Source organism: Psittacula echo (assembly GCF_963264785.1).
Source record: "Psittacula echo genome assembly, chromosome: 5".
NCBI classification, from domain to species: domain Eukaryota; kingdom Metazoa; phylum Chordata; class Aves; order Psittaciformes; family Psittacidae; genus Psittacula; species Psittacula echo.
In genome coordinates this window covers 4,298,229-4,318,570 of record NC_137739.1, presented here as the reverse complement: position 1 = coordinate 4,318,570, position 20,342 = coordinate 4,298,229, and the positions used below count along the sequence as shown (strand labels likewise).

General features: G+C 39.7%; 1 protein-coding gene across 1 annotated transcript in view; it reads left to right on the top strand.

Annotated features, from left to right (window-relative positions):
• Positions 1–20,342, top strand: part of SDK1 (sidekick cell adhesion molecule 1) — a gene marked incomplete at both ends in the record, with an annotated part of 410,080 nt that overhangs the window by 254,125 nt on the left and 135,613 nt on the right. Inside the window, 6 exons of the mRNA XM_080619378.1 lie at positions 91–281; positions 8,735–8,818; positions 14,703–14,897; positions 16,115–16,231; positions 16,490–16,657; positions 18,693–18,795. Of these exons, the coding sequence (XP_080475504.1) occupies positions 91–281; positions 8,735–8,818; positions 14,703–14,897; positions 16,115–16,231; positions 16,490–16,657; positions 18,693–18,795 (858 nt within the window). The remainder of the gene's footprint in view (positions 1–90; positions 282–8,734; positions 8,819–14,702; positions 14,898–16,114; positions 16,232–16,489; positions 16,658–18,692; positions 18,796–20,342) is intronic.

Here is a 20,342-nt window from a genome sequence, read left to right as displayed (position 1 = left end):
ATTTGGATGTAACTGCAGCAAGGTTATTCTGTAATATATATGTTGTATTGTTGTATTCTTAGTTTTGTTTCTTTGTTTAAACCTCGGCAGACCTCTGGAGAGACTAAGCATGACCTGGAAGAGAAATGGAATAAAAATAACCAGTGGCATTAGCAGTTTTGGGAGACGACTCACTATCACCAACCCGACCTCTGCTGATGTGGGGGTGTACTTCTGTGAAGCAAAATTGAGAGACAGCACAGAGGAGCCAGCAAGAGCAAGAGCCTTCCTTTCTATAATGGGTAATTCTCAAGGCAATGTGTTTTTTAGTAAAACAGTCTCTGGACTTGAGGAATAATAGGAAATAGAATTGATATCTTAATATTTCATTGACCTTACATTTGAACCTTTCTTCAGAGAACAGAACAAAGGAGGTGAAGGAGGGTTATCTTCCAAATTAATTCAGCTGTTCTTCCCCATGAATATAAATTCATCAAATAGATTTTTTTTTAAACACTGATTTGATTCTGAATCCCCTGTGAAACTATACATTTAATCAGAACTTGGGGAAATACAATAGGAAACTCAGCTTCCATCTTGTCTTTTAGATGCATTAAATGCTGATTAACTCCCAGCTTGCTTATACCTAGTTTTAATATGTCAAGTGCCTGTGTTTCCGAAAGAAACCTTTTAGGAGTACTTCTGCGTGTTGTCTGTTCCAAGTGCCAGTCAGGGGGCTTAAGGATGTTCCTGAGCACCTAGGCAGGCAGATATCATTAGTGAGGTAACGAAAGGGAAAAGGAAATGCCATTAAAATCAGTGCTACATGCTAGACCTTCAACTCCCAAGGAATCTTTGGACGTAACATTTTTAAAGGGACACTGGTGCCCTTTCACTGCCTGTTTCCACCATCACCACTTTGCTTGAGTTTTGTTGTAGCAAGGAGGTTGTCATTTGGTAAAGCTAGTTACTATGTATGTCATATCCTGATATAATAATGCAAATCAGCACACTGCACACAGTGCAGAGTTTTTTAGGACTTTTAAAATAAGAGATGTTTTAGAATAAAGGCCTTTAGATGTTTTAAGTCAGAGGTGATCATGTAAAGTCTGGCTTTTATCTAACAGTCCCAGTAATAACTGTGCAAGTGTACTGGAGAGGTTATTGCTCTGGCAATGATACAAGTTCTTGGTGTTGATCAGAATTCATGCACATGCATTTCTGTAGTGCACTACAGAGGGAATTCAGCATGCAATTCTCTAGATTCTTTTGGCCTTGTGAAAACACAGTTTTAAAGACTGCTGTATGGTCTCTATTATAGTAGTTCATGCTAAATGAGAAAACAGCTCTTCTCTCTGCAAAGCACTGTTCCAGGCTCATTTGTAGCACTGTGTGTCTGTTATATTTCTTATCTACTAGATGAAGCTTGGTTCCAGTCTTTTTCTTTGTACTTTGGTTCATAGAATTATTATCTCGTGGCTTCTCTTCCCTTTAAGGAGCAAAGACTTATTTCACTTATTTATGGTTTTTGTTTAAACTCTTATTCATAAGATTTTACTGTAACTGGTTTAATTTTGCTTCTGTGCTGTCAGAACCAGTCTAATGCGATACTTAAAGCAGCCTCTTGATTAATGTAAAAGATTCTTTAATACAGTTACAATAAAACTGAGAAACAATCATCAGGGAATCATTAAACTCGCAGTGCTGCCTTTCTTTTAGTAGCTTACCTGCTCTCTTATTTTTAAATGTTTTATTTATTCCTTATCCGGTTTTAGGGGCTGTCAGGGAATAAAGTTATGAAAAGGCCTGTAGATAAGAACAAGCAGATGAAATAAAGCAAAAACAAATTGGTTACCAATTACTTTTATTTCTTTCTGATGGAACAAGACACTTCAGTTGCAGGTGTTTACTCAATGTGTCAGCAAAGCCTGATAGATTTCTTTATTTATGAGTTTCTTAAGCTGCAGGATGGATCTCTAATTCTAAACAGGAAGGCAAATCAAAGGATTAGTAGTTAATGCATAACTTGTATTCTGCCTTAGAATTCTTGACTGGATCTGCCTGTCGTTTAATTAGTCAAGGGGCAGGTTCTAGAGGAAAGATTCAAACCTAAGGATTTTTGCAGTGTATCCCTCATAGTCTATTGGAGTAGTACTTACAGAGAATCAAGTATTCTTGTCCATTTGCATGCATAAAATACTTCTAGTGTGTACATGTTGATCGTGACCTGATAATGAGCTGTACTTTTTGGGAGAATAACACAGTGTGGACTTAATAAGGGGTTTGACTAACAGAAGAAGGAAATTATGTTAATAGAAGAGGTTTGTTTTCAAAGTCATTGGGAGAAATCAAGTACAGACCCTCAATAGTATGGTAATGAGAACTTTTTTGGAGTACTAGAGAAAAATACTTTGCTGTGGACAGGTAGAATAGGAGTAGTGATAAAAAGATGCATTAACGATATCACAAATACTGAGTTAATCAAAGCTTTTTAAAAAATGTATCAGTTCTTGCCTTTCCCAGCTAAGAGGAGTCACAGTGGGCTCACATGGTGACAAGAGCTTTATCAGAAGACAGTGAAACTTAGTACAAGGGCATGTACTCAGTTCAAGTTATTATCTGTGACCTGCAATATTATCTCTGAAGCTTTTTCTGACTATTTCTGAGAGTACATCTTGATATGTAAATTAACATTACAATAACATTTGAAAAATCTGAATCTGTAATATAATACAGTAGCATTGCAGAAGGAAGAAGAAAATCCTCTTGTGTTGCACTGCAGCTTTCTTCTGACTGTGGCAAAGAGCTTCCTGACATCTTCATATTGTTCCAGCAAAGATAAACTGAGGTGGTTCCAAACCTTGGTTTTATTAGCTGCAGTTGCTATAAATTTTTAAAGGGTAGCATGTTCTTCACTTGGCAGAGTAACAGTTTGGGAAAGATTTGTTGCAGATTAGATAAGAGCACATTTGTTTTATCACTAACAGTTTGAAGATTAAGTAATTTAAGGAGTCTTCTCATGAACAAACCAATTTGAAAACTGAGCTAATCTTAAATTCTTTTGCTCCAGTTCTGCAAGTTCCGTTAGCGACAAATTGCAATAGTAATCTTTTTTTTAAGTGACTGTTCTATGGGAAATTATGAATTTTAGGAGCTTAAGAAAATGAAGAATGAAACCTTTCCACTACATGAAATCCATACTGCTCTTTAAATACGATGCAGTCAGAAAGTAAAATCTGAATAAAATGGGGACAAAAACTATTAGGAAGAATAGGCTGGTATGATGAGGTTGTACAGAACAGAGTGCTAAAGCCCTGTTAGCCTGTCTGAAGGAATAGGATGGAGTAAAGCAGAATGACAGCAGAGGATGTCCCTTCTTTTGAGACAACTTTTTGCCCAAAGAACTGCATTAATAGACATATTCTCATCTTGGTGTTCCCTTGGGAGAATTTTTACATCCCAGCTGGACAGCTTTCTTTCTGATCATAGAGATAAATAAGGGAGTGTTGTAGATCTGTGTCGCTCTTAAAGGCTACCCTGGTTCTCACTGTATATAAAGGATGCCTGAGGACTGGCAGTGTTCAAGGCCAGGTAGGACAGAGCCTTGGGCAACATGGTCTAGTGTGAGGTGTCCCTGCCCATGGCAGGGGGGTTGGAACTTGATGATCTTAAGGTCCTTTCCAACCCTAACTATTCTATGACTCTATGATACAGCTTCATGGGATTCAGGAAAGCATCAGAAAAACTGAAAAGTTAGTATGGAGGGCCCTGGCTAGGCTCTGAGATGAGCTATAGGGCTGTGCCACTTCACAGTAATTCTCCAGGAGTATCCAGATGCAGAAGGGTCTTCTTTGTGCATGCCATTGTTCATGAATTTCATTGTATGTATCTATAACTGCCAGAACAGAAGTTACTTTCCTCTGTAGCTAGCCACCTTGATACCTTGTGCTCAGATCTCTGGAAAAAATAGCTCTAGGTCTCTAGCATAGACACTGTGAAACACTACAAATGATGTCTTGAAAGCAGAGGAAAGAATCTTTCATGATGATTGTGTTTATGTATTGCACTGATGAATGCCCAGCCTGTCCCCAAGCAGCATCCCAGCCAACTCCCCCCAGTTTATATACTAAGCATGGCATTCCATGGAACATCCCTTTGGCTAGTTTGGGTTAGCTCTGCTTGCTGTGCTCCGTCCCAGCTTCTTGTGCCTCTCCTCGCTGGCAGAGCATGGGAAACTGGAAAGTCCTTGATCGAGGTAAGCGCTATTGATTCGGAGGAAACTCCAGGAGCAACAAGTAAAACATCAGCACATTATCAGTGTTATTTCATACTAAATCACTGGCACAGCACTGTACCAGCCACTAGGAAGAAAATTACCTCTATCCCAGCTAAAAGCAGGACAATTAATTTATGGTAATGCTAGGGAAAGGCTTCCATTTTTAAGGCTCAACTTTCCTCTTAAACATGCAGGCCTGAATTTCTGAGTGATGCAGGAATTTCAGCTTTGGAGAAGTCCCTGGGGCTTTCTCTGTTCTTTCTGACTTTCATTTATGTATCTGGGATTAGGTCACACATCTCCAGTGCAGCTTGAAGGGTATGTAACGGATGCTGCGTGCTATCTTTTGAATGTTAAAATCAGTGACCATGTAACTCTGCATGGGGGAAGTCAGAACTGTATCAAATTTTGCAGGCTCCCAAGGGTTTTACAGAGAGGCTATCTTTTCAGTGATGTCTGTAGTGCAGAAACCCCCTGAAACCCTCAACAACTATTAAAAGCATACATTTATATTCAAATATTCTTTTTCCCCTTTGCTTGTTCTTGACCCTTTAGTTAAGATCAAACACCAGTACAATACAGTATCTGTTTCTTTCAGTCTAGTAGGCGATGTGACCTCTCTCATTGCATAGCATGCTGCACTGCCAGCAGCATGAACTCAGTGTAATGGGTCCTTTCCTATTCTGACTATTGTCATTCTACAATTTCAAAAAAATTTGAATGTTTGACCTGATACCAACAGACTACTGTCATTCCTCGAAACTGCAGTGTCTGGGGGCTTATGTCTGGCATGTTATATAGCTTGGAAGACATTGTAATTTCACCACACATTAAATTTCAACACATGATTATTGCCTACAACAATAAATGTTCAAATTCATACTGTGTGATTCAAAGCAAGCCTTATAAATATGCAATAAAGTCATATATGCAGACAGCCAGAATGCCCCTTCAGAATGCCATCTGACCCCTATAAATATTGCTGTGCTTTTATGGCCTCTTTTTGATAGGTATTCACCAGGTGGTGCATAGCCCACACTGAGATACCCTGAATTTTTCACTTGCAATTCATGCTGGGCTACAGGCCCTCAGGCACACACTTGATGTGCAGATGATAGATCTGACTCATCTGAAAAGAGAGGAGCCTAGATTTCAGTTGTCTAGCACCTGTAACTAGAGCTGTTTCTTCCACAGCCTGAGTTCTGTTGAAGCCTCACTGCAAAGGACTTTCTGAGCATCCATGCTGCTAGAATAAGACACATGCATGTGGAAAAGCAGCAGAGCTTGCTTGGAAATCAGTGTTTCATTTCCCTTAAAGCCCTAGAAGTATACCCGCTGTGATTCTCTCATTCCTTAAATCACCAAGACTAATTTTCCATTTATATTAGACTTGGGATGCCACAGAAATTAGGTCCACATGGTATTCTAGAGATTCCAGAATTCCCTTATGAATTAGCCTTGTCTTCCCACCTAGGCTTGTTTCTATCTCCAGGCAGCAGAAGCAGGTAGTTAACAATCAGTAAATTGTAGAGTTGCTTCTAGAAGGTTTTCTGTGTATATGCTTATCACACAAGAATAATATCCAACTCTTCTATGTGCAGTTGTTGCCTCAGCCTCTTGACCCTTCTGTGTCAATTGTAGCATTTGGCAGGGCTTCCAGCTGCTGGCATGGCTGTGAGAATTGAGTTCAGCAAGCTTTAGTGTAAGGGAAAAGATGAGTCTGGGCTTGATGAAGACTGAAAATTGTATCTGTTGGCACATCTGTTGGACCCTGAAAGTCCTCTGGGAGCTGTCTCTGGCCGTTAGATTGCATCTTTCTGCTGCTCCTGCTCTTTTTCTGTCTCTTCTGCTTCCATTTCTCCCCTGCTTCTTTCAAAAAAAGCTGATGTGACTCTTCATTTTATAACATTACATTCCATTTGCTAAATGACAGTTGTCACTGACTTCAAGCTCCTTGTCAGGTAATTCACTACCTGATACCTGCTCACCTAAGCATCTCTTAATGTAGTAAGTTTCTTTGGGGGTGGTAGAACAGCCTTTATGGGATTTAAAGGAAGGAGCACAGATTGTAGGAGAGGATTTTGAGAGAGACACTGGGAAAAAAGACTGTATAAATATGCCAAGTATAACTGCAGAAACAGTGTGGAACAGCAGCAGTAGTCATGAAACCATAGCATCTTTGAGGTCACATCAAGTGCTTTGCAGCTGGACTGCAGGCCCATGTTGAAGATAAATCCGCAAATTCATCACTGCTGTGAGAATATGTTGCTGATCTAGGAGAAAGTTTGGCAGCTGGTAGTTGAAGGTTGCCTGTTAAGGTCAAAGTGCCTTACAAAAGGGAGAGTGGAAGATGTGCAGTCACGGGCCTCCCTGAAAGAGGAAAAATACACTTGAATCTCACTGACTGAAGAGACATCCATAGAAGAAGCTCAAAGATAGAAGCGAACGTCTGGATGTAGTGTATGTGTCTGGATGCTGTCTTGATCCTGTGCTGCTTTGGCCACCTTTCACCTTTGCCTCGCCTGATGATCAGATTAAACTGCCATAGAATGAAAGATTGAACTTTTGTTTTGAGAGATGGGCAGATGGACACTTTCCTTTGTGTCCAAGACAGATACATATATAAGCAAAGACACTAGGCTAAAAGTTTGAAAATGAAAAAGATAACATTCTGAAAAGTGGAGCGCAAGGAAAACATCAGGGAAGGCGTGGAGGATAGTGTGAGAAGAAAGGGCGTACTTGCAGCTAAACATGGACTGAGATGAATTACAGAGGATTCAGCAGCTTAGTTGATCAAACATGTCAAATTGTGCCATCAGTGAATTTCAATTAAATGTTCAGCCTTTCAATTTGTTGTTTAAAGCATGAGATCATATGCAATAAATCACAACTTATTATGCGTGTTTATTAATAGCTTTATATTTAGGCTGTGAGGATCAATAATGTTAACACGTGTATATTATTAGAACATAATAAATCAGGGAGGCTGTTTTATTGGTTTTACTGGGTAAATGAGTATTCCAGGCTATTCTGCAACCTCCCCTCTTCCTCTGTGCAGGATGTTTAAGACTTACATTGATTGACTTTATTTGGGATGGATACAGAATCATAATAACCACTGGTGCTCAGATAAGACCCCTGTTCTATACACTCCAGCAAGTATTTTATTGTAGTTAGTGGGAAGGAGGGCTAGGGAAGGGGGTTTTGTGTTCTAATCTGATGCTTACTGATGTGTACCAACTGGCATGTCATGTCATCCCTGTGAGATGGTAGCAACACTTGCTATATGCAGGTGGTAGCAGGAGAAATAAGATTTTGCAGGATGAAATTACGTTATTTTGGTTTTATTTAAGGATATATTAATGTCCTATCAATAATACAAACTGCATGTCTGGTTTTCAGACATGTCTGGTGAAGAGATTTGAAAGAAGGTCAGCTCAGATGACCTTGGATCTCATTATAGCGTACTACGTTTTTTCAAACATACTTGATTTCCTTAAAACTGCAAATCTGAGTAACTTGTTCTCACAAGCTACTTATTATTGTCTTTTCCATATTTTCTAAAACTTACAAGTAAGTTTGTCTATGCTACAATAGAACTCTAGTTATAATCAAATAAAATACTTCTAAAAACAGTGCTCAGATGATAATTGCATTGAACAGACTATGACAGCTTTTAGTTACCATGATAATTACTGCAACCTTAATGCCTGTGGGACTTTGACACGATGCTCTTCAATTTTATGCTGCATAGAAGAAAGAGTTACATGGCAGCATACTCTAAAATTTCTGGAATCTTGTCTTTCTTTAATTAAATGTCTAATATCGTTTCTTTAGTCCTAATGATAAAGTGTGGATTTTTATGATAATTACTAGAACTTCAATTAAAGCATTAAATCTGTTTGCTTTCAAGAAATAAAACAGTTGAGAAGAATTTTTTTTAATCATGCTGCACTTGTCCTCTGGTGCCAGCTCCCTGACATGCTATGGTACTTTATTTGACATGCTTCATGCCTTCAAGAGGTGGAATTTAGTTCAAACACTGAAGCAAACTATCCTATAAAATGGTGTGCTGTGAAAATAAACCTTTATAAACCTTTTTGAAGGGAGGGCCTTTCTGAACAAAGAATTAAAATCTTCCATGATTCAGGCCTATAAAATGAAAAGTAGCCCCTGCTCTGAGTATTAATTTGCAGTGCAAACCCCTAAATCTTATCTTACATTGACCTGGCTCTTTGGAATTCCATGTAGCAAAAAATGGTTGGCTTTTTTTGTATGATACTTTTAGTACTGAAAATAATCCCTCCAAATAGAGACAAACTTAGAGACACTGAGACTAGAAACTAGTCTGTTTGCAACACACTATTAAATGCAGTATGTGTGGGGGGTTTATAGGATTAATATCTTTAAATCAATATCAGTTTTTCATTTTGCTGTGACTTTGCTTGTTTACTCCTGTTTGCTTTCCCCGTTCTAAAGAACCACCATATTTTACGGCTGAACCTGAGAGTGTGATTTTGGCTGAAGCGGAGAAAGACGTGGACATCCTGTGCCAAGCAATGGGTGAGTGTGCATAGGTGTTCCATCTTGGATATCTGTAATATAGATATGTATATCCAGTACTGAAGAAAGCATCTTATGGAAACATTTAATGTTTGAAGGCTCCTGCCTTGTTGCTTATCATCACAGAGCCCAGGTACAAGGGAGAGGGATGGACTTTGACCTTGGAAAATTGGGCAGTCTTTGTAGTTCACTTTACACAAGTAATGCTGGCACGTTCATGTCTGTCTGTTGGGCACGGCAACTCCTGCTCCTTTCCCTCTGGTAGCCTGCCTTTGCTGCTTAGTTGTCACTATATAATAGACATCATTCTCCTGAGCCAGAATATCAGCTGAGGTGAACGTATGGTTATGGAACCCATCATTTGCAATGTAAGCAGTATTGTCAACAGTTCAAATGTTCTCTTTTCTAAACATTATGGAACTTTCATACAAATAGAAATGTCAGTAACTGTAGCATTTAAATGTAGTTAAGAACCCCGCAGGAGGTCTGTAATAGGCAGCTTTTAATTGACAGGTTTTAATAACATAAAAGGCTGCAAATGTCTGGAATTCCACCTAAAACAAAGTGGATTTTAAGATTCAGTTCCAGAGAAATAGAAGCATCTCCTGTTTTAGCACTCTGGCGAGACACAAGACATCTTGTGATCAGAGCACGTCTGCCTATGTCACCAAACTGCTCCATGACTTTGGCAAGTGACTGACATTCCTGTTGTCTCACTTTCCCCGAAGCTAAGTTTAACAATCAATACACATAAAAGTGTTATAAGATCCTTAGGTAGAAAGTACACAACCTTGATTGAAGGAATACTCAAACCTAAGAGCTTGTTTGGATGGGTTCTTTCTCCCCATCAGAGCCAATAAAGTTATTTATTGTGTGATTATAATATTTCCACTGTGATTTAAGCATTTTTTTAACGCTTTACGTAGGAAAGACCCAACACTGATTTTCTAGATGGAAGCTTTGCAAGTAGTGTGATAAGCAAACGTGTGTGTAAGGGTGCTCTGGTTGATTTAGGATTTCAGAAGCCTTTGATTAGATTCTTACAAAAATGAAGCTATCAGGTTATAAGAGACAAGGTGTTGTTTACCGAGGTGAATAGTTCCGGAGAGGCAGCCTTCAGCACTGGAGCGTGGGGAAAACGCAGAGCCCAGGAGTTTCGTTCCTCAGGGACCAGAAGCACGAAGCAGCCCCAGGGCCCCCTCAGCGCCAGACCGGAGCCGGCAGCTGTGCCTGACAGGGGCGGTGCCAGGCGGGGCGGGCGCAGCGCGGCTCTGGGAGCGCGAGCGGCCCCGAGGGCGGGAACGGCGCGTGGCGCCTCAGGGAGTTTGGGCGGGAAGGAGCGCGGGAAGCCTGAGGTAAACTCAGCCCGTGATCAGAGAGAAGGGGCAGAAGGATGGCGGCCACTCGGCAGAAAGCAAAGGAAACGTCTTTTCTGCTGGCCAGAAAGGGCGTGGTGACCCAGACAGAGGTCCCTCATAATCGTGTAGCTGCCCAGAAATAAAAACTGTTTAGAAAAACAAAATTTATGGCAGAAAAATCCTGTAGGCACAATTAAAGAGAGCTCTGTGTGTGCAACCTCTGGCTCAGGAAATAGCTGAAGCACAGGTTACCAGAGCTGAGAATGTGGAAATAGCATTCTGTCCTTGGGCTGCTCTTGAGTTTTGTGCCTGAGCATCCAAGACAGGATGATTCCAAAGGATGTAACTAGCTAGACGTTTATTCTGACTGTGTGTCACCAACCTCATGTTTCATCCTGCATTATGACAACTATATTGGAGGTTTTTTCTTATGGAAATGATATGTCAAGTAGCAGAATTAAATCTAAGTGTTGTATCATTAGAGAAATTGAGTTAAAAAGCATTTTTGAGATATTTTTGTTTCAGTGCTGCACAACTATTTGGTGAATCTCTGGACTATCTCACTGACACTGAAAAACCCTACCTGCTGTCTCTGATATCTTTCATTATTACAACAAAAAACTCCTAAACCTGGAAGAGTTGGGAAGATAAGAGGCTGACTTCTAACTCTTTCTTCTGCCCTAACTCTGGGCAGTTTAGTTCCCAAGGGGATTAATAGGGACCTCACAAGATGAGGTCTTACTGGAGATAGCAGCCTCCCAGTATCTGAAGGGGGCCTATAAGGATGCTGGGGAGGGACTCTTCATTAGGGACTGTAGTGACAGGACAAGGGGTAACGGGTTAAAAGCTTAAACAGGGGAAGTTTAGATTGGATGTAAGGAAGAAATTCTTTACTGTGAGGGTGGTGAGGCACTGGAATGGGTTGCCCAGGGAGGTTGTGAATGCTCCATCCCTGGCAGTGTTCAAGGCCAGGTTGGACAGAGACTTGGGTGCCATGGTTTAGTGTGAGGTGTCCCTGCCCATGGCAGGGGGGTTGGAACTGGATGATCTTAAGGTCCTTTCCAACCCAAACCATTCTGTGATTCTATATGGGAACCCTTACTAGACAAAAACCATTTATTCCTGCTGAACTCTTCTAGTGCACATCCAATTTGCTGATGAATGTGGTGCAGGAGCATGGAGACCTGTTATTTTGCTAAGTATCTGTAATGCAGACTTATAAGGGGCAGGTGCTAATGTTAAATATAGAGTTTTGATCCATTATTACCCAAATCTGGCAGTTGCCAGCATTTAGAAAGACAGTAAATGAAGGTGGCTGCCTCCCTTCGCTGAGCTAGAAGCTATAATAAAGTACATGGGAAACTGCAAAGCTGCCCTGTACCTTTGCTGCAAATAGGAAGACAGATTGCATTTCCCCCAGTCCCATCAAGTTCTGTGCACAAAGACCATTTGCCAAGTCGTGGTGCACTTTGAATGTGTGAGAGACAGATTAATTCCACAGTATAAACAGAGATTAACTGTAAACAAAATTGCAGCTTGCACAGACTAGCTTTATACTTTCCTGTAATGGAGTTCCAGTGTATCAGGCTGCACAGTAACCATGCTCTGCTCTATATCTCTCAGCAGCTGCTGATGCTGCCTGCATTTTCAATGGCTTTCCTTTGAATGCTTTTTCTTATTTGCTTATAGAAAGTTTAGAGCTGCAGGCAGCGGTGGTGGTGTCTAGGGAGTGCAGTTAATTGGACTTTAGTTCTACCTGTTTAGACAAGAAGATGCAAAGATGCTTTGGGGATTCCCCAGTAACCCACTGGGATCTAGAGAAGGCCATAAAAAATGAATAACAAAAATGACACAGTGAATATTTCGAGTCTTTTATCCAGGTTCTTAAGTAAGTTAAATTTGACAGATGGGAAAACTGAGCCTCAGATTGCGTAAATCATTTGTCCAAGGTTAGAGAGAAAGTGGCAGAGCCAGCACCAGAGTCTAAGGTTCCTGCCTTGCCTTCTCCTCCATAACACTAGATTGATTTGTCTGTGAGTAAAAGAATAGTGCTGCATACATGCTGAGAAATAAGCTTATTTTATTTGTTACTGGTCTTTTAGACCACTCTAATCTCTCAAACAGTAAGGTGAGACTGGTGCTGCCTGGGTAGAAAAGTATAGTCCAAAAGATCTTTAAAGTGTTTTCTTCTGTTCATATTTTTTTACTAGAAGTGTTTAGAGAGGAAAAGAAACAAAATTCTTTTGGCAGTGTGGGGAGAAGAAAGGCTGTGGGTAGGAGAGTGGGAGAAGAAAGGAAGCTGATTTGAGCCATTCTTATAGCCAAAGAAGTAGCAAAGTGATAAAATGGATATACAACTTGGAAGACAAATATCTCTGGGAAGATCACTGCAACCCAAATGAATGCTGCTGACAGGCATCAGAGTGCTTAGACAAGATCCTATTATTCAGACTCATAACTTTGAGTAGGGGAAGATATCTGTAACTGAAATGCAGAAAAATAGAGATGGTAATATTCGGTCTGTCAGCTGAGTTGGTGATAGGAAGGTGTATTTCTCAGTGATTATAGGATTAGAAGGTTTGCCAATACTGTTAGTAGAATGGGATTTATGGAATGACACCAGTGTTAAAGGTTCGAGGGTACTGAATGCAGGATTTCATTATTTCCTAGGTGCCCATCAAGGCTAATGTGTGCGAAAATGGAGTTGCTATTATTTAAACTTGAAATCATTTCCAGGCTTCTCAGCATCAGGAGAACTATTCCATTTTGCATCATCTGTTTCTTCATTACTCAGTGATAATTTGTATTTGCCCAGGAGGATTTTCAAGAGATGAATAACACTCTCACCGAGAATTCTGAACATTGAAATTTACGCTAATTCTGTATATGGGCTGTTGTATGAGATTTAAATTATGCCTATTGCAAGCATATACTACATCTGTCTTCTGTCAGGCAGTGCATTCTATGTAGTGGATTTCTTCCTGAGATGATTACCTTCAGGATTATGAGAACATTTTATTTTATCAGCAGAACAAAAGCATCAGAGGTGATTGTAGTAAATTATACGTGTTTATGAAAGTAACAGGAGCAATTCAGTGTTGATTTTCAGTCCTTCCATACATTGTTTGTACTTTCTCTCCAGGAGCTGGTATAGCTTTTGTCTGTATAATAAGTACACTGAGAGAAGATATGAATGGAAGTATAATACAATAGTATTTAACTTCAGGATTTTTAAAATTGTAAGAATGATAATATAGATCTTCCCATAGTGCTTTCACTGTAAGAACCCTTATGTCATTGCTTACATTGCAGTAAAATTCATTGTCTGCAGACACTCAATTCATCAGTGACATCCTATCCTTAATACTTCTATGATACCTGGCTTTTTTCTGTTTGGGCAAATTGCACTCATCCATGAATATAAGTCCATAGTTCCTTCCCTTATTACAAGGGAATATGAAGCTCTGAGGTTTTAAGTGGTAAGTGTTCAAAAATACCTACCAATTGTGAAAATGCCATGTTTGGAGATGAGATAACTTGAATCAGTTTGATACCCCTGTGATCCTGTGATTATCTAATCACAAAATATATGCTTCACTTCAGATCCCTGCATAGGGCCCTCAGCATTTGAACAATTAAGGGTTTCTGGGATGTAAAGATAAAACATTGTCTGATAAGAGGAGTGGGATGGGAACATCTGTGTATGACTGTCCTAGGCCACAACATCTCTTGAAGAAAAGATAATCCTACACTGTTTGTATACACTGAATTTACAGCCACTTCATCCCAGCTGACTGGGATATGACTGCAGCAAAAATATGTATAAAGTAACTGTGTCAGGGTTTGTAGAACATGCACATGAAAGAAAACATGAATAAATGGGACTGCAAGTGATATTTAGGGTAGAATTTTTGTTTCTCCTAATGTCTACATTTGTCAAATAACAGGTGAGGCTTGAGAATGAATAAAAACTAAAATCATTTAAAGCTGTCCCATTGTTGGCAACATGCTCTTTGTACATCAGCTCAAACTAAGCTGCTAAATTAGGGCTTGGATACAGCCATGTGAGCACTTAATTTTTTATGTGTAATTTGCCATTTCCTTTTTATTTTGACATCTTCATTACTGTAGCACAGAGAAATCTTATTTGGGATGGAAAAGTCTTAAAGAATTGCTGCATTGCCATGCTGCTGCTGTTTAAGTAGCATGATTCTGGCTTTCAACATAAATTGCTGTAAATCTTATTTTGTAGTAGCATGAAATATGATTGGGTGAGGAAAGTAATTTGATAACATGTTTTCTCAACATTCTGCCTTTCACTGTTTGCTGGTTTTATTCCCACATATTCTGCAGTGTATTGTTACCGTTGATAATATAAGATGCAGCCTCCTTTTATCAAAAGCAGCTTGTAATAATATAAATAATTGGTGCAGAAGGGATATGGCTACAACAGTGCTAGGTATTTTGACTACCTAAAACATGTTTTGCAAAAACTGATAGTGAAATTCTTCTTCTTTTTTTAATAGGTGTTCCCATTCCCACCCTGGTCTGGTATAAGGACGCTGTTCCCCTCAGCAAGCTGGAAAACCCCCGCTACAAAGTGCTGCTGAGTGGTGGGCTCCGGATCCACAAGCTGCGTCCTCAGGATGCTGGAATCTTCCAGTGTTTTGCTAGTAATAAAGCTGGGGAGATACAGACGTACACCTACCTGGATGTGACCAGTGAGTAAGGAGCTGTGACACGAGATCAGTGAGTTGTCTTGTCAACAACTCACTTGTAGGTGACTCTGTATCCATCAGACTTCTCCTCTGCTCTGTGCTGCTGTAATTCAACTCATAGAGCCTTGATTTTTTGTCAGGTGTATCCGCCCTAGCTGTAAGGTACCCCAAAATGCCCTCTGTGGCTTAAACACAATCTGCTGAAGCCTGAAAAACTTTCTCTGACAGTAAAGGCTTGAGGTGAACTCTATTTCACACTACAAAAGGAGAAATCAGTGAAAAGCAAAAAAAAAAAAAGAAAGGTTAATTGTGAAATACTTTTATCTTCCCTTTATTCTTAAATAATTTAGATCTACTCTAATGTAATTCTGCTCTGAAATTGAGCTACTGCTTCATGATTGTGCATCATATCATTTTATCTGCCTTTTGTCTACAAGTACATTTAGTAGGGGAAAGAAAGAAAGTTCAAGTTAAATGACTTTTTTTGGCCAAAATGTCCAACTAAATGGTTTTGTTAATGAAGTACACTCATCTCTATGGAAAAACTACAAATCCTAGTAGTCTATTTTAAAGGCAGTTATTAGCAGGCATTTCTAATACTCTCACTCCTCTTCAGGAAACTGATTTTTAGCCCGAGAGCAGTTTGCACATACTGACCAGCATTCCTACTGGCCTCAGAAAATAGATCATCCCCAGATCAATATGTATCTAGGAAACTGCAGGAGAAAAGCATAATAAAATGCAACTGGGGGGAAATAAGGAAGAAGGAAGTTTGGGAAATGTCTTGGATAATACTCAGGTTCTAAATTCTTCTGGCTGACATTTAAGTTTCAAAGTTAATGCCTTTCTCAAGTTGCTTTTCATCTTAAAGAACTCTGTTATGAAGATGAAAGAAAATAATTTTGTTTATCTAGATTTCTCAACTTCCCCCCAAACACTCATTTTGGAGTTTATCTTCCTTTTTCTAAAAGACATCTTACTTGTACATGTACAAGCACTGATAGATTTCTATTTTCCATGCAAGTAATAAACTGAATTAGGCAATCCCTAGGAGATGAATAATGAAAGGTTACAGGCACTGCTGAAAGGTTTTCATGTATTACTGTCATGTCCTTCTCCATGATCAGCTCTATAAAAGTAGATGTAAAGTAGTCCATGATAATGACTAAAGGATCTTTCTGGTAGCTGATGCATTGAGGTTTTTGAATTTTTGATTCCAGACATTAAACCAGCATTTATACAGCTTCCAGAGGATACCACTGTCACAGAGGGGATGACCGCAGTGCTAGCCTGTGAAGTTTCAGGGGCTCCAAAACCCGCCATTTCCTGGAAGAAAGGTTAGTCAGTTATTAAGTCATAGGAAAGCTGTAATGCATGTTTTCTTGTCCTTTGCTATAACTGAGATGATGTAGATCCATTTAGTGCATATTTCTTCATTTCTCTGGTTCTGCAAGCAAAGGGTTTGTTGTGGGGCTGTTGTGAGCCAATGGCCTGGATAGGCTGTAATAGTCTTTTTGGAAGAACCAGAATTGCAGTGCTTAGCCTGTGCAGTCTACGTGACACTTATCATGCTGTTTTTCTCTTCTGTGTTTCAGGAAGCCAGATCTTAGCCAGTGGCTCAGTTCAGATTCCTCGGTTCATTCTTCTTGAATCTGGAGGGCTCCAGATAACACCCGTTTTCCTTCAGGATGCTGGCAATTATACTTGCTGTGCAGTCAACTCTGAAGGAGCTCTGAATGCTTTCGTGATGCTGACAGTGTGGAGTAAGGATAATGCTTTGTTTAAAGTCCAACTTTAATCAAGTATTAATCAGTTTTTGCTGTATGCTCAGGAACTTTTCATGAGTAATTATGCTTTTCTAGTTAATAGAGATACTTGTATGATTTAATAGGAATAATGTCTCTATTTTAGGAAACCTGTCAAAAATACCCCTTTTGTTTGTAAAATTATGCATATAAACTCTTATATTTTGTGAAAGGAAGTGTATTTAAATCTAGTTTTAATCACAACTACAGTTTGACTCATGTTTTGCCTTGCTGCATCTTGCATTGTAGATCAGACCTTTTAACTGGCTATTTGCAGTTGGTTTTTGACTCCAGGACTCTGCACAAAGTATAGACCAGCCCATGCTGTTACTAAGGCTGTGGCCACAGTTACAGTGGGTATGATTTTCCTCATACCTTTGTATTTCTTTGTGGTCCTGGGCACTGTTTGAAACCAAACCACAGTGCAGCTAGTCTCTCATGCTGCAGATTGGCACAGCACAGGGCAACCAATGAAATGATTTTTTCCTTCACTGTTTGCCCTTGATCTTTATTTTTTTCTGTTTCTTCTGTTGGGGAAGAGAATCTGATCCAACAGGTTCACCTGTGTTACTCGTGAGTTCAGCTTAAGCATAAAATGTTTTTTTGCTACTACAGGTAGGAAATAATGAGCCCTGAGCTGGAACTGAAAATAGTTAAAACCTGTGAAGATGATGGTGATAAATACAGAAGTGTTGTGGCCTTCTCTCCTTTCCTGAACTTAAACTACTGATTATGCTGATCATGTGTGGTGCACATTTGGCTTTTTTTAATCCCAAAACTGTGCAAGTTAAATCAACAACATTTTTTCCCTTTTGTACTTGGGAATATCTGAAAACAATACTGGCCGTAAATGAAATGTGGTTGTGTCATATGGCCATCATATTTATATCTTACTGGCAATATGAAGTTGGTATATGTATCAGGATGTTGTAAACTGAGTGATAGCCAGGTATATGGATCAAGTGAAGGAGATCCTTCTTATTAATTCTTAAAGGCATGGTTCTTATATGTATTAAAGATAGTTCCTGTTCATTGTATTGCATTGGCGAGGGAAAAGTGACTATAACCTAATGTTTGTGTAGCAACAGCACCATTATAAAGCTTGAAGGCATACGTAAGTACATCAGGAATAATGATAAAAATTCCATGTTATTAGACTTAGCTTTTGATGACTTCTTCTTGTGCATGTATGAGATATCTCAGTAGATCTCGATTATCTCTGTAGGGATTTGGGACTGACTAACATTATCCACGTATCTTCTGTACTCATCCTAGTTGGCTACCTGCTTCAGCTAATGTTATCTGCTGCTGTTCCTGTGTGTTAAGCGTAACAGAGATCTTTCACACCAGATCTGGTTGCTGTAGTTACAGCAATTACTGTGTTCTGGATCTCCAGGAAGTGCTTGCAAAAGGATATTCTGAAAAATTTGGATAAACAGCAAATCTTTCTTATATGGAAAAATGAGACTACCAGAAGCTCTTCCTTCTTTAACCTCTTTCCTGCATTTGACAAGATTGTAGGGTGCCATTTAGGTGTTCCTCTTTCTGGGTATTTTTCTATTGTATTCTTTGCACAGATTTTCTTTGGTTTTGTTTGTTTTCCCTGCTCCAAACAGTGTGACTTCTTTCCTGACTCAGTGTATGTTTGGATTCGTTCATAATGCATTACAAACATACTTGCTGACTTATGACTGTAGGGAGTTGACATCAGTGTTTACCACAAGACAAGTGAAAGAGCTTTAGCACTCTTCCTACCTGAATCAATGCCAACTTAGACCCATACCCTCTGCTGCGTTTGCTTCTCTGCACCCCACAGCCTACCACCTCTTCTTGACACAATGACATTAAAGGGAGGGGAGCCTTCCTAGTGAAGACCTGAAGAGGAATGGCCTGCTTGCTTTGAGTGACAGGTGTTAAGTTGCCTGCTCTCTGATTGAATACCCAAGTCAAAATGCTATAATTTCACCTGTACTATGGCTTGTGTTCCTTTCAGATCGCACTGTCATTGTTCATCCTCCTGAGGATAGCACGGTGATCAAAGGAACCACAGCAACTCTGCGATGTGAAGCAACTCATGATCCTAGAATTTCAATCAGGTTGGTAATGTCAGTTCTTGTTTGTGTGGTTTATCCAAGCTTAATTTTATAAGCTATATGAATAGCATTAGGTGAAAGGTTTCAGGACCCCAGATTTGAACACCAGACCCCTGATTACTGCATTATAAAGTTGTACACTGTATCATTAATCATAGAAATCCCATCTTCCATTTCAGCCTTATATATTATTTACAATGAGCTATGTTCCACTTCATGACTTCAATATAGCCTTTCATGATTTTACTGTCAAGGTTAATACACTATCAATAAAACCAACTTGTCAGAAGCTGATACTTAATGAGAGTAAAAGTCAAAGAGAAGGAATAGGATTGCTGAAGTGTTTACGTTGGAGTGCTGAAAGCCACACAAGAGATGCACATGTTCTTGGAAACAACTTAATAAGTAGGGGCTATATTCTGCTTTAACTGTGTAAAGGAAAACAGAATTTGCCTGAACTATTAAAATTTTCACTAGGGCATTTAGAGGCAGCTCATCATTTTAAAATAAATTTGCCATGAAAATTCATGTAATCTGAAAGAAACACTAATGAAAGAAAATGCAAGGAACAGCTTGAAGGCTGCTAAACAGGTGAACTGCAGAAAGAACTTCGGAAAGAGAAATCCAGGTGTATATATGTCATGTAGAAATAGTTACTTGTAAGACCATGGGCTATAGTCATCTCTGTTTGTGTTTTGATGGAAACTGCCACAGCAGTTTCATGATGTTACTGATCATGGCAGTCTAATGTTATTACAGCCTTAGCAAAGATAGGCCAACACCTCAGCTGTTAACTGCAGAGTGTGATGGTTAGTTTAAAATGCTGATGCTGGTGGACGTAAGAACTTGGACATTTATGAGTACTGCACTTTTTCCATGTAAAATACATACCTCACTTGCAGTATTGTGTGCAGTTCTGGTGTCCTCAACATAAAAAGGACATGGAACTGTTGGAACAAGTCCAGAGGAGGGCCACGAGGATGATCAGGGGAGTGGAGCACCTCCCGTATTAAGATAGGCTGAGAAAGCTGGAACTGTTCAGCCTGGAGAAGAGAAGGCTGCGTGGAGACCTCATAGCAGTCTTCCAGTATCTGAAGGGGGCCTACAAGGATGCTGGGGATGGTCTATTCATCAGGGACTGTAGTGACAGGACAAGGGGTAATGGGTTCAAACTTAAACAGGGGAAGTTTAGATTGGATATAAGGAAGAAATTCTTTACTGTGAGGGTGGTGAGGCACTGGAATGGGTTGCCCAGGGAGGTTGTGAATGCTCCATCCTTGGCGGTGTTCAAGGCCAGGTTGGATGAGGCCTTGGGTGCCATGGTTTAGTGTGAGGTGTCCCTGCCCATGGCAGGGGAGTTGGAACTGGATGATCTTAAGGTCCTTTCCAACCCTAACTATTCTATGATTCTATAGTATTGTTTATAAAATACATAGTATCTTGGATGCAATTACGTTTCTCATTCTGATCAGTGATCTGAAACTTAAATTCATAAAAGACACTGCTCCTGAAAGTAACTGTAGGAGCCTGTCATTTTCAACATGTGGTTA